At 27.3% G+C, this 12,828-nt stretch overlaps 2 protein-coding genes across 2 annotated transcripts in view; one reads left to right on the top strand and one right to left on the bottom strand.

The window, feature by feature from the left end:
• The first annotated feature begins 908 nt into the window (after positions 1 to 908).
• LOC111687517 (mucolipin-3-like) lies at positions 909 to 6,896 on the top strand. Its single transcript, XM_023449958.2, has 3 exons — positions 909 to 1,669; positions 4,843 to 5,693; positions 5,754 to 6,896. The coding sequence occupies exons 1-3, from the start codon at positions 1,280 to 1,282 to the stop codon at positions 6,493 to 6,495; spliced, it is 1,983 nt and encodes a 660-aa protein (XP_023305726.2). The 5' UTR covers positions 909 to 1,279; the 3' UTR covers positions 6,496 to 6,896.
• Positions 6,897 to 11,308: 4,412 nt separating this feature from the next.
• The window catches only part of LOC111687699 (receptor-type guanylate cyclase Gyc76C-like), a 58,616-nt gene continuing 57,096 nt past the window's right edge, over positions 11,309 to 12,828 (bottom strand). Inside the window, exon 17 of the mRNA XM_046951305.1 lies at positions 11,309 to 12,828. Within this exon, the coding sequence (XP_046807261.1) occupies positions 11,528 to 12,828 (1,301 nt within the window). The 3' untranslated portion in view covers positions 11,309 to 11,527.

Raw genomic sequence — 12,828 nt, 5'->3', positions numbered from 1 at the left:
TTAGGAAATAAAATAAAATAAAAACATTTAAATTAAAAAATAAGCAAGTATATACATATAAATTTAATGAACATGGTAACTCTTTTTTGTTGTTGTTTTATAGTTTGTGTGTTTAAAAACCTATAAAACGTTATTTATTTTATGCTTTAATCGAGCGTCTTAAGATGTTTAAGATGTTGTTTATTTTTTATTGTGTTTTTCCAATTTGCGCTTATGCTTGTTCTATGGATTAGTTACAGTATTATTATTTTTAGCAGTTCATTAATTTTAAGTGACCTTCCCTAAGGTCTAAAAGCTGTGAACTTGTTTGTGGTGCGTTTCTTTCATGACATTTAATTGTAATGTAAATTTTTATAAAAAATCAAAACAAAACAAAACTAAGATTGAATACCAGTTTTAAATTAATTCTTTACAATTACAAATCATTGATAAGAATTTATAAATAAAGAAGAACATTTTTTTAAAAATTTATTATTAAATTAATTTACTTTATTTTTTTTATTTTTCTAAATTTTTAACAATATTTAATTTTAAAATTAACGGCTAAACGTTTTATTAGAGTTGTATTTTAGTAAATTTAGAGTATAACAGTTTATATATTTTTTTAATTTCTTTTAAAAAATATTAAGCTAAACTAATTAATATATTATTTACTTGAATCTTTTTCATGTTTTTTAAATAAGAACATAATTAAAATAACATTTTAGTACTGTAAAAGTAAAAAAGTTGTATTACAAAACTAATGTTTATATCCCAACCCTGTTTGTTATTTTTTCGCTCTCTTTTGTACTGACATAACTTTTGTGCTGCCATATGTTTGGAAAACGTCCAAAATGATTATTCGTTTAGCAATTACTCAACTACTCATGACACTTTTCGTATGAAAACAAAGAAAACATAAAAAAATCAAAACAACAAGCGAAAGTTTCATTTCATTTCAGTACGATTACGATTTTATCATTATTTTCTTTACTATTTAGTGTATACGCAAAATAAAAACGAAAAATATATTTATAACGGATGTATTTCAAAGCATTTCTAATTGTGTAAAGTGTTTATTTGTATAAAAATTTGAATTTGCTATCGTGCATTACGAAAAGAAAAATACAACAAACAACGTAGAATTTTTCTTTTGCTGTTAGTTAGTGGATTAGGGGTGACAAAAGTTTTTGTTTTCAACACCTTATCCAAACAGCAAAAGAAATATTTCTGCCTTTCCCGATAGTTCAGCTAAGTGCAGTCGCTTGAATTAGTAAACTACGGCAGTGGAGCTTATACAATGTCGACAGGCAATAATAATGCTGCCACAAAAGATGACCGTAAACCAAATGTAACTGATGAACCTGGTACTGTGGTAACACGACGCAGGCTAAGTGGGGGTGAAGATTCGCGTTGTGAAAGTGACGAAGAATTTGTAAGTCCCCATAGTAATACAGCTGCCTCCAGGCAATCTTATAAGGAAGCCATGAATACGCCCCTATCAGAAGGTGTGGGACCAAATGGTAGTGGTTTTACTGAAATGCCTGCCTCATCTACCTGCATTGAGGGAGTCTCTCCCATGGCCATGTACAATGAGGAACGCATGAGACGTAAATTACAATTTTATTTCATGAATCCCATAGAAAAATGGCAAGCCAGACGAAAATTTCCCTACAAATTTGTGGTTCAGGTAATTGAGAAAGTTTTTCTTTAATAATCATTATTTAATGCGGGTGAAGGTCATTGTCCAAAAAATAATATGTGTATTTGTTATTGTTGTAATTTGATAAAGACCTTTCTGTATTTTAATGCATTTCATTTTGTTCGCCGCCGAAAATTTATATAAATTATCAGTGAAAAGGTTTTATGAGAATACATTTTGAAATTGATTCATTGTTGACAATGAAAATTTTATTTATTTAATCATATAATACAACAGACAGCAGAATTAATATTTGTTTAATAATTTAACATTAATTAATGTAAATACAAATTTAATTTAGTTATCAAAGTACTGACAAATATTTGTATTACTAATGGCACACAGTTGATACATTTTTGCAATGTTGGTAGTTTTTATTTTAAAAATAGGTATGATATTATTAAATATTGTCACAGTATAAACAAAAAACTAGGTACTTTCTATGCAAAGGTAGATAACAATCAGCCAAGCAAATCTTCAAATAATTTTGAAAAGCTTTGTTTGTTATATTTAACAAATACAAAAAATATTATCAAAACTAGAGGCTGATAATTTTTACTATAGGCTTTTCTTATTTGATCTACAAATTCAAGTTTAAAATCGTAACAATTATTAATTATTAAAATTTTTTGTATTATCAGTTAGTTAAACTTTTTTTAAAGATTTAAAAAGTTTTTCTGAATACTTGATTTTTTAAATTAATAAATAACATTTCTTAAATTTAAATTTTATACAAAATTTTACAATTTTTTAATAATCTAATCGTTCATTTTATCGCTTTTAAACTTTTTTAGTAAAACTTTTGTCTATAGTAATTATTTATAGTTTATTCTCTTAATAATATTACTCATACTATTGTTAAAATTGTTAAATTTTTATAACAGTTGTTATCTTAGTAGTACACTACGTTGTTTATTTTGTTGTTATTTTTTTACCAATAAAATCAAGTTAAAACAAATATTAAAAAAAACGCTTATAACGATTTATCTTTACGTCACCTTCCTCCTCAAAAAAAAAAGACGACATCATGTTAAACAAATGTGTTGTTAAAAATAATTTTGTATTATTTTAAGGTTTTTGTTTCAACTTGTTTTATTGCAATTTTGTAATATGCATAATTCATTATAATATCTCTGACAATTGTTGTCTTTGTTCTACTAAGATATATGAATGTATATTTAGTAAGAACATCTTTTATTATTATTTACAGCTTTTTTCATAAGTTATTTTAAATGTGTCCATACAACAGATAATAAGTAGTAAACTATCTCAGTGTATGAGTTATCAGTTTAATTTTCTAATAGTTTTGTTTATTTGTTAATGCAATATTTAATTGAAATTTTAGATTTTTATATACAAATTTAGTTTTATGAGTTTGTTTACTGTATAATTCGAAACATTTTGAATTAAATTTATTATTAATTTATTGTTTTAAAATTAAAGGAATGTTGGTAGTTTTTATTTTAAAAATAGGTATGATATTATTAAATATTGTCACAGTATAAACAAAAAACTAGGTACTTTCTATGCAAAGGTAGATAACAATCAGCCAAGCAAATCTTCAAATAATTTTGAAAAGCTTTGTTTGTTATATTTAACAAATACAAAAAATATTATCAAAACTAGAGGCTGATAATTTTTACTATAGGCTTTTCTTATTTGATCTACAAATTCAAGTTTAAAATCGTAACAATTATTAATTATTAAAATTTTTTGTATTATCAGTTAGTTAAACTTTTTTTAAAGATTTAAAAAGTTTTTCTGAATACTTGATTTTTTAAATTAATAAATAACATTTCTTAAATTTAAATTTTATACAAAATTTTACAATTTTTTAATAATCTAATCGTTCATTTTATCGCTTTTAAACTTTTTTAGTAAAACTTTTGTCTATAGTAATTATTTATAGTTTATTCTCTTAATAATATTACTCATACTATTGTTAAAATTGTTAAATTTTTATAACAGTTGTTATCTTAGTAGTACACTACGTTGTTTATTTTGTTGTTATTTTTTTACCAATAAAATCAAGTTAAAACAAATATTAAAAAAAACGCTTATAACGATTTATCTTTACGTCACCTTCCTCCTCAAAAAAAAAAGACGACATCATGTTAAACAAATGTGTTGTTAAAAATAATTTTGTATTATTTTAAGGTTTTTGTTTCAACTTGTTTTATTGCAATTTTGTAATATGCATAATTCATTATAATATCTCTGACAATTGTTGTCTTTGTTCTACTAAGATATATGAATTTATATTTAGTAAGAACATCTTTTATTATTATTTACAGCTTTTTTCATAAGTTATTTTAAATGTGTCCATACAACAGATAATAAGTAGTAAACTATCTCAGTGTATGAGTTATCAGTTTAATTTTCTAATAGTTTTGTTTATTTGTTAATGCAATATTTAATTGAAATTTTAGATTTTTATATACAAATTTAGTTTTATGAGTTTGTTTACTGTATAATTCGAAACATTTTGAATTAAATTTATTATTAATTTATTGTTTTAAAATTAAAGGAAATTTGTATTATAAACAATAATCTAATATATTTTTGGTAAAAACAAAGAACTTTTGTTTCTTTAAAAAGATAAATTATTTGTTTTATAAAGGTTGATTTTGTTCTACTTGTTATAGTTTCTTTATCTCAGACAATTATGCATTTATATCTTTTAGCATAATTTCTTTTTTCCATCTTGTTTAGACTTTGAACTTTATATAAACCAGAAATTCATTTAAATTATTCCAAATTTTGTGTATTTTGTATATATTTAGTGTGTAACTTCTCAATGCGCATATAAATTAAAATTTTTATTTCATGCAGGTGAAATATATACAAAAAAGTTGCATGCTTTTATAAAATATATATATTTCTAAATTGTATTTAAATAATTTGTCATTTTGCGTCATCTTTTAAAAACCCCAGACAAGAAATGAAAACAAAACAACACACATATATTGTAAAATTTCACTTGTATTAAAACTTAATGGGAATTCCCGAGCTTAACTAAAGGCACAATTTAAACTAAGTTATGACTTTATCAGAAACAAAATGTTTTAATATTATAAACAAATATCTGTTTTAATATAATGTTCCTAATATTATGAAAAAATGTATAAAACGTTTTTTTCTTTTTGGTTATTTTCTTTCAGATTGTCAAAATCATATTGGTGACCATGCAACTGTGTCTTTTTGCTCACTCACGTTACAATCATATTAACTACACCTGGGATAATCGTATTGCCTTTTCACATCTTTTTCTACGTGGTTGGGATTCATCGCGGGAGGTAGAATCCTATCCGCCCTCCGTAGGACCATTTGCCCTCTATGAGAAAACGGAATTTTTTGAAACTATAGATTATGCCTTAAATGGTTATGCTGCCATGAATCGTTCCATTGGTCCCTACGACTATCCCACTCAAGACAATAGTATGGCTCCTTTAAAATTATGTTTATACAATTATCGTGAAGGCACCATATTTGGTTTTAATGAATCCTATATTTTTAATCCACAAATCGAATTGGTATGTGAACTATTGCCCTCCAATGTAACGGCTATAGGAGTGGAGAAATATCTCATAGAAAGAGGAGTAGAAGTGAGTTTCTCTTCTCTAGTTAAAGCCACTCTAAAATTTGCCATCAAAACTGTCAACTTTAAAGCATATGGTGGTCCTTTGTCTGCACCTGATTGTTTTAAATTCGATATAACTATATTCTTCGATAATAGAGATCATGATGGTCAAATGTTATTATCTTTGGATGCAGATGCTACACGTTTGCATTGTAAGGGTGATGTGGATTTTATATCAGATGCTGAATTTGATGCCATTTTAAGATCAGTATTGAATATATTTGTGCTGTTGGTGTGTTTGCTGTCATTTGCTTTGTGTGCTCGGGCTTTATATAGAGCCTATTTGTTAAGATGTGCCACTGTGAGCTTTTTCCGTAGTCATTTCAATAAGGAATTAAGTTTTGAGGGAAGACTAGAGTTTGTTAACTTTTGGTAAGTATAATAGTGATAAATAACTTTATTATAAATAATTAAAACTTTGTTTTTTTTTAGGTACATAATGATTTTATTCAATGATGTTTTATTGATCTTGGGTTCTGCCTTAAAAGAACAAATCGAACGTAAATTATATGTAGTGGATCAATGGGATACTTGCTCTTTGTTCCTGGGTGTCGGTAATCTTTTGGTGTGGTTTGGTGTTTTACGTTATTTGGGATTCTTTAAAACGTATAATGTGGTGATTTTGACTTTGAAAAAAGCTGCTCCTAAAATATTCCGCTTCCTGGTAGCTGCCCTTTTAATCTACGCCGGCTTTGCTTTTTGCGGTTGGCTTATATTGGGTCCATATCACATGAAATTCCGTTCTTTAGCTACCACATCTGAGTGTTTGTTCTCTTTGATCAATGGTGATGATATGTTTGCCACTTTCGCCACCATGTCTTCAAAATCCAGTTGGTTGTGGTGGTTCTCGCAAATTTACCTATATTCGTTTACCTCTTTGTATATATATGTAGTGCTTTCGCTATTCATCTCTGTCATAATGGATGCTTATGACACCATCAAACGTTACTATCGTGATGGTTTTCCCGTATCCGATCTAAAAGAATTTGTAGGCACTCGCACCGAAGAGGATCTTACTTCGGGTGTATTTATGAATAATATGGATGATTTCGATAACAGCAGTTTCTTAGATGTGATGCGCAAAGTCTGCTGCTGTGGCTGTTGTCCTAGTTCAAGATCAAACCAGGCTACTGGTCCCACAGGTTATACCACCCTGACAAGTATTATTAAATGAATACAAGTGATTTTTGTTTTCGATTTTTTGTGTATGTAATTTAAATGTACACTGTTGTGTTATTATTTAGTTAATTGTGTTAAATTTTTCTTCTGTTTTTATAGCTTATTTGTTTAAAAGTAAGAACATGCTTTTGTTAAATTTAATTACTAATTAGTTTTAAGGTTTGATATTAACCTTCCTGTAAATGTAAAAAAACAAACAAGCTAACAAAACTATTTGCTTCACAAATATATTAGCCAAAGGATCTTGAAATATTTTTCGAATACTTTTTTGAGAAAAATATAAATTTATTTATTAGTTAATAGTGAATAAAACAATAATATTATATTAAAAATGTATGTTTTCTGAAAAAATGTTGATAAAATTTCACATACAAATAAAATATTTATAAAGATGTACCAATAACTATATTTTTATTTTACCTTAAGAATGAAATTTGGCAACCATGGTAAAATAAATTTTTAAAATCCTTATATCTTACACTATTTATTATCTATCTTAGTCGATTCATGTCTTATATTAAAAAAAAATGTTAACATATCTTAATAACCAAACAATTAGGAGATATTTGTACAACCTGGCAACCCTGTCAAGTATAATTTTCAAAAACTCTTATATATGCTTTATACATTGCTCTTGGTTTGATAAAAATTGGTTCAGTTATTTCCGAGAAATTCCACTTTAAAATAGTTTAACCTTTTCCTCGATTTTTAGAAATGGCAACCCTGGAACAAGCTGGGTTCAAAGCCATCCATGGAACGTATTGATCTGTTTATTAATTTCGATAATGTTATATCGAAAACAGCATTAAGCGTTCCTTGTAATTCATTGTCCTTCCTTGCAATTTAAATTAGTTTTTATAGTTTTTAACAGCTATTGGCAACCCTGGAAAACAAAATTTTTGTACCACATTTTGTACCTCAACTGTGGACTTGAGTTTTATTAAAATCGTATAGGGTTTTGGTTAGTTATGGATTATGATGTTTTTTCAAATTTTTTTTGCTAAATTTTATATATTAGAAACTTGGCAACTCTGGAAATATAGATTTTTAACACCTCAACTCTTACTCTTCTCCATAGTCAAAAATTCATATTTATAGGTGCAATATTGTAGAAGTTATTCAAATGTTTTATAAAGCATTAAAAACTTTTAATATATTCTATATTTATAAAACCTGGCAACCCTGCATAATAAAATTTTAAAGCTTAGTACCTTCCCTATCCATAGCTTTTGGTTTCAGCAAAATCGGTTCATTAGATCGTGAGATATTACAGTTTAAAAAACAGTTTGACCATACTTTGACATATATGCCATTTTAAGTTATTTAGGCAATCTGGCAACTCTGCCAAATTAATTTTTCAGACAGCCTTACAGTTCCTTTATACATAGCCGTTGGTTTCATTAAAATCGGTCCATTAATTACCGAGATATTCCACTTTTTAATAATCCCACTTTCTGCTCGATTTCTGAGAGATGGCAACCCTGTCACGGCCTGTCGTCAGCGCCATCTATTGAGCGACATGTTTTTCTTTCGCTAAAACAAAAAATGCGCCACCAATAGATGGCGCTAATTTTAGCCTGAAAACCGGCATTGCCAACATCAAAAAATAATTATTTCATTAGCAGCATTGCCAGATCAAAATCTACTTTTTTACTGCATTTGTAACGATTATTTGCAATTCAAAATGAATGTTAATGCATTTAACAATTAAATGAATGATTTTAATGGGATTTTTGGATGTTTTTAAAGGAATTTAAGGAGAATTTTGATATTTTGTAGGATTAAGCTTGAAAATATCGCTATTTGGGATTTATAATAGATAAATAAAACACTTTTTTTTACGAATTTTTAAGAAAAACTTTATTATATTTAATTGATTTTTACATGATTTGTTAAATTTTTAAATGTATATTTTGCAAGCTGATCATTTGATGGTTATTTTGAATGTAAAATCATTGTGTGCTTTCTAGTGCTAATGATATCTTGATAGAAATATTCCAATCCAGTCAAAAGTGATCGTCAACTTTTGAGCTTAATGATATTTAGCCAGAAATAGATATGAAAAGTTTTGTGGTTATTATGGACCAGGCAGCCTTCACATACTTTTAGGACTTCTGCAGGATACTGGGCGCCCGTTGTTGTGAAGAAAATTAAGTCTTTATACAGTAGAACTTGTAAAAAAAGGAACAAACTTAGAAATTATAAATGTAAATTTAATAATGTTGTTGAATTTTTACATTTTGTTAAACTGTTATTAAAACATTACGATTTTTTTCATATTTTATTTATTGAAACTTGAAAATATTCATATTTTTCATATATGGCAATTCATTTGAGAATAATTACAAAAATAACTAGAATTTATATGGTCATCGTTTTTAACATTTTGCATGATTTTTCTTTTAAATATTCTTTTTATATATGTAGTTACAAACTTTACAACATTTACACACACATTTTACAACAAATATAATTATATGAACTAAACTTAAAAAATACAAGCAAAATTTGATGAACATTTTTTTTTTGTTTAAACATTGCAATGTAGTTTTTTTTTATTATTTTTTAATAAACTATTATAACATACTTATAGAAGATTTTATTTAAATTACAATACAAACATTTGTTTTAAATTATTTTTATATAAAAATATTTCTAATAATTACATACATTTAGTAGATTTGTTATGTTATGTAAGTTTACTACAAATATTTAATTATTTTTCTTTTTTTTTGATTTATTTATTTTTAAACATTTCCTAAATAGATGATGATTTAAAAATTACAATGATAGTTTTCTTATAAAGTAAAATTTGTTTGTATTTTGTTTATTATTATTTAAAACTAGAAAACAATAATGTATACATGTAGACCATTTATACACATATACGCTGAAAGTTTTAGGTGAAAATATACTTCAAAATTAAACTTGTGATCTGAGCAGGCCTTTGCTTTATACAAATTTTAGATTTTGTTTTTAAATGCATTTTAAAAATTAATTATTTGTGGGTAATCAAGTCTGAAATTACCTGATTACTACTCTTCAAGTTTGTTTTTTTTCTTTTAATTTTTAATTTTTTTATAAAAGCTTTTCAACAAAATTAAAGAGACCTTTTTCTTTAAAGAAATATTATTTTAAAGAGGTTTCTTTCTTCAAAAAAGAGCTTTTTAAAATAGTTTTTTTTATCAAAATAAGCTTTTTTAAAGTTTATTTAAAAAAAGCTTTTTTAATTGATTTTTTTTTCAAACAAACTAATCCTTAACATATCATTCCAAGATAGTTTTTTTTTAACAGATTTTGTTTTTTAAGAAGTTTTTCGAATATGAGGTTTTTATAAATGATAAAGGTTTTAAAAGTGTTGCTCTTATAAATCTAAAAAAATACAAAAAGCTTAACCTTTGCAAAAACTAATTTTAGTTTTAAATTTCTACAAAAAACTCCATCTGTTTTAAAATAAGCTTTTTAATGCTTAAAAACTTATTTTAAGCTTTTTAAAAGTAATTTGGTTTACATTAAAAGCTGTTAAAAATTTCTCTAAAACAAATCTTATCAGATAAATAAAGACTCTGCCTTAGCCTGCTAAAATCACAAAATTTTCAACGGTATATATAACAACATTATTATTGTAATAATAAACATAATTATTTTTGTTTCAACTAAACTAAACATACATACAATTACTCTCACAGATAACAACAATACATATATACACGTACACATACACAATTTCTATATTACAAAAGCATACACAACATTTTTGTTTCTCTAACTAAACGTTATAATTCATACTTATTATAAATATTATTAACAACTAACCACAATATTATAATTTTCTAACAACATTTTTTTTGTTTTGTTTTTGTTTGTTAATTGCGCGATTAATTTATATTTGTTAAAGGTTTTATTTCTAAATAAAATAAAATTCTTTATAATCAATCAAAATCATCAATTGAAAGGAATTTGTATGAAAACAACAATTTTATCAATATCACTTGAAATTGATTGACCGTTTGATGTTTGAAAAAACTTATAAGGAATTTTATTTAATTAGCTTAATTTTTCTTATCAATTAAACACACAATCTTAAAGTTATTTATAAGTAATTTATAGGTATGTACAAAGGCCTAAAAATTGTAGATTTGTAATTGAAGAAAACAAAAAAAAAAAAGAAATACAACAAAATAATAGTAATAAAGCTAAAATTAAAATAATATTAATTAATAATAATTACAATTACAATTAAATTTAAAAAACAAGAAAAAAAAAACAATATTTTATATGAATGGCTAAATTTCTACTAAAATTAAATATTTTATTGACTTGTAGGTTTTTTTTTTGTTGGTTTAATGAATGTGAAGATTTAAACGTTTTTTTATAATAATTAAAAACAATTAATTAATTTATTTGCTTTACAAATTGTGTATGTACGTATATTTTTTTAATTTTTATATATAAATTAATGAAAAATAATAATAAACTAAATAATAAAGAAAATGTTATATAAAAAATACATTTATCTTTGTTTGGTGGAAAAGTCTTATAATTTCGCATTATTTGAAATATTGTTATAAACCCTTATAAACAGTTTTAAAACTAAATTAATTTAAAAAAAAGTAAAATTTTATAAAATTATTTTAGTTTTGTAACTGTCTATTTAAAATTAAATTAAAAATCTTAATTTTTGTTTTAGCATTTCTTTACAAGTGCAATTTTAACGCTTAAATTGCAATAAAATTTTAAATTAATTAACTTACATAGGTAGCTAAAACATTTAAAAATGTTAAGCTTATGTATGTGTGTGCTTTTTAAATCAGTTTCTTTTTTGCAAGAAGTGTGGGATACTTTTTTTTTTTGATGAGGAGGAGGAGGAGAAAAAATTAGCATATAAATAATTATATTAATAAAAATAATAAACTAGTCTAGAGACTGTGACTAGACACAATTCTACAAAACGAAAAATGTTTCTTTTCTTAAATTAAAAACAAACATACTCTTACAATACGTATTATGAATTTTGTTTCCTTTAACTAAACTATGCTCTCTCGGTCTCTTGAAGAACCGCTAATGTCACTAAAACCGGGCACCCCTCTAACGGCACTTGGTAGTATACCCACTCTTCTGAGGGAAGCTTCACTGGACTTTTTTCCATTCCCATGGAAAATACTTACTAAACGATCTAAAATTGACGATGAATTGCCCGAATCGCCGCCGGTAGTGTTATTGCGAGAAGATTTTTTGCCATGCGATTTGTTGGAACTGCTGCTGGCTTGGCGGCCATCAATGTCTTCGGCATAGCTAACACTGTTGCCTGCATGATGTTCTATATTCTCTAAGGAGTGCCATCGTTTGGCTTTCTCCATGCTGGTGGGTGTCGTCAGAGAAGCTTGTCTTTGCAGTAGAGGTGATTGCACGTCTTCTTCAATGGTCATGCCGCCATTACAATTGTTATTGAGGTGCTTGTAGGGCAGCATGGACACTCCTGTGCCAGCACTAACCCCACCTATGGAGTAACCACCACCACTGCGTCGCCTGTTGAGCAGGGAGGAGCCAGCCGGTACAATTGTGGCTGAACTCCGCGCATTTACATCACCATTGTCTCTTAACATCAGTAAGCCCACTTCATCGCCCTCGTATTCCTCTAAAGCAGGTACATTGTTCGTTTCATTTGTAGCTTCATGGTATCTCTGATCCTGAGCCAAGTCTTCGTCCGTTTCACCGTTTGGATTATCGTTTATCAATGAGACTCCAGTGTCCAAAGATCTCGAGTTATTTTTGCTCAACTTTGAGGGCGGCAGTATCTTTGGCTCGTGCCGTTTGCGCAGTTGAAATGGTATGGGATCAAGGGATATAGCTTCACGTAAATTATGGTGAGCAATCACAGTACTTCCTAAAATAATACCACTTCCATACATATCCTGAGTAGAGTTGAGAGAATTGACAATTCGATGCGGGCGCACCATGGCCAAAGGTTTCTGCGAGGGACTAGATAGGCGCGATGAGCTAAAGGCCGATCCAATGCCGCCATTTACACCCACGCCGTTATTATCACAGTTTATTTCGGAATGCTCCAGAGTGCTGTGCGATGCCAGTGAAGCCTCCGCTATATTATCGGAGTTAACACCACCACCACTACTACCATTTAAAACTCCACTGCCGGTAGCTCCACTGCCACCGTAGCCACCCATGTATTCTGGTATGCTATTGCCTTGGAAATTCCCCACTCCATTGGCTGTTGGACGTTCGTAGCGTTTTGTAGATAAGCGCGGCGATTCCCTCGCCATCTGATATGTTGAACCCTGAAGACTATAATTGGACTCTACGTCGGCAC

Source organism: Lucilia cuprina, chromosome 5 (assembly GCF_022045245.1).
Source record: "Lucilia cuprina isolate Lc7/37 chromosome 5, ASM2204524v1, whole genome shotgun sequence".
In the NCBI taxonomy this organism is placed as follows: Eukaryota; Metazoa; Arthropoda; class Insecta; order Diptera; family Calliphoridae; genus Lucilia; species Lucilia cuprina.
The sequence above is the reverse complement of the archived record's forward strand: the minus strand, read 5'-3'. Positions and strand labels throughout refer to the sequence as shown.

Bases quoted from the DNA above. Each gene is read 5' to 3' on its own strand.
- LOC111687517 (XM_023449958.2), top strand. From the start codon at position 1,280: ATGTCGACAGGCAATAATAATGCTGCCACAAAAGATGACCGTAAACCA. The intron at 1,670-4,842 runs GTAATTGAGAAA...ATTTTCTTTCAG, and splicing joins CCTACAAATTTGTGGTTCAG to ATTGTCAAAATCATATTGGT. The intron at 5,694-5,753 runs GTAAGTATAATA...GTTTTTTTTTAG, and splicing joins CTAGAGTTTGTTAACTTTTG to GTACATAATGATTTTATTCA.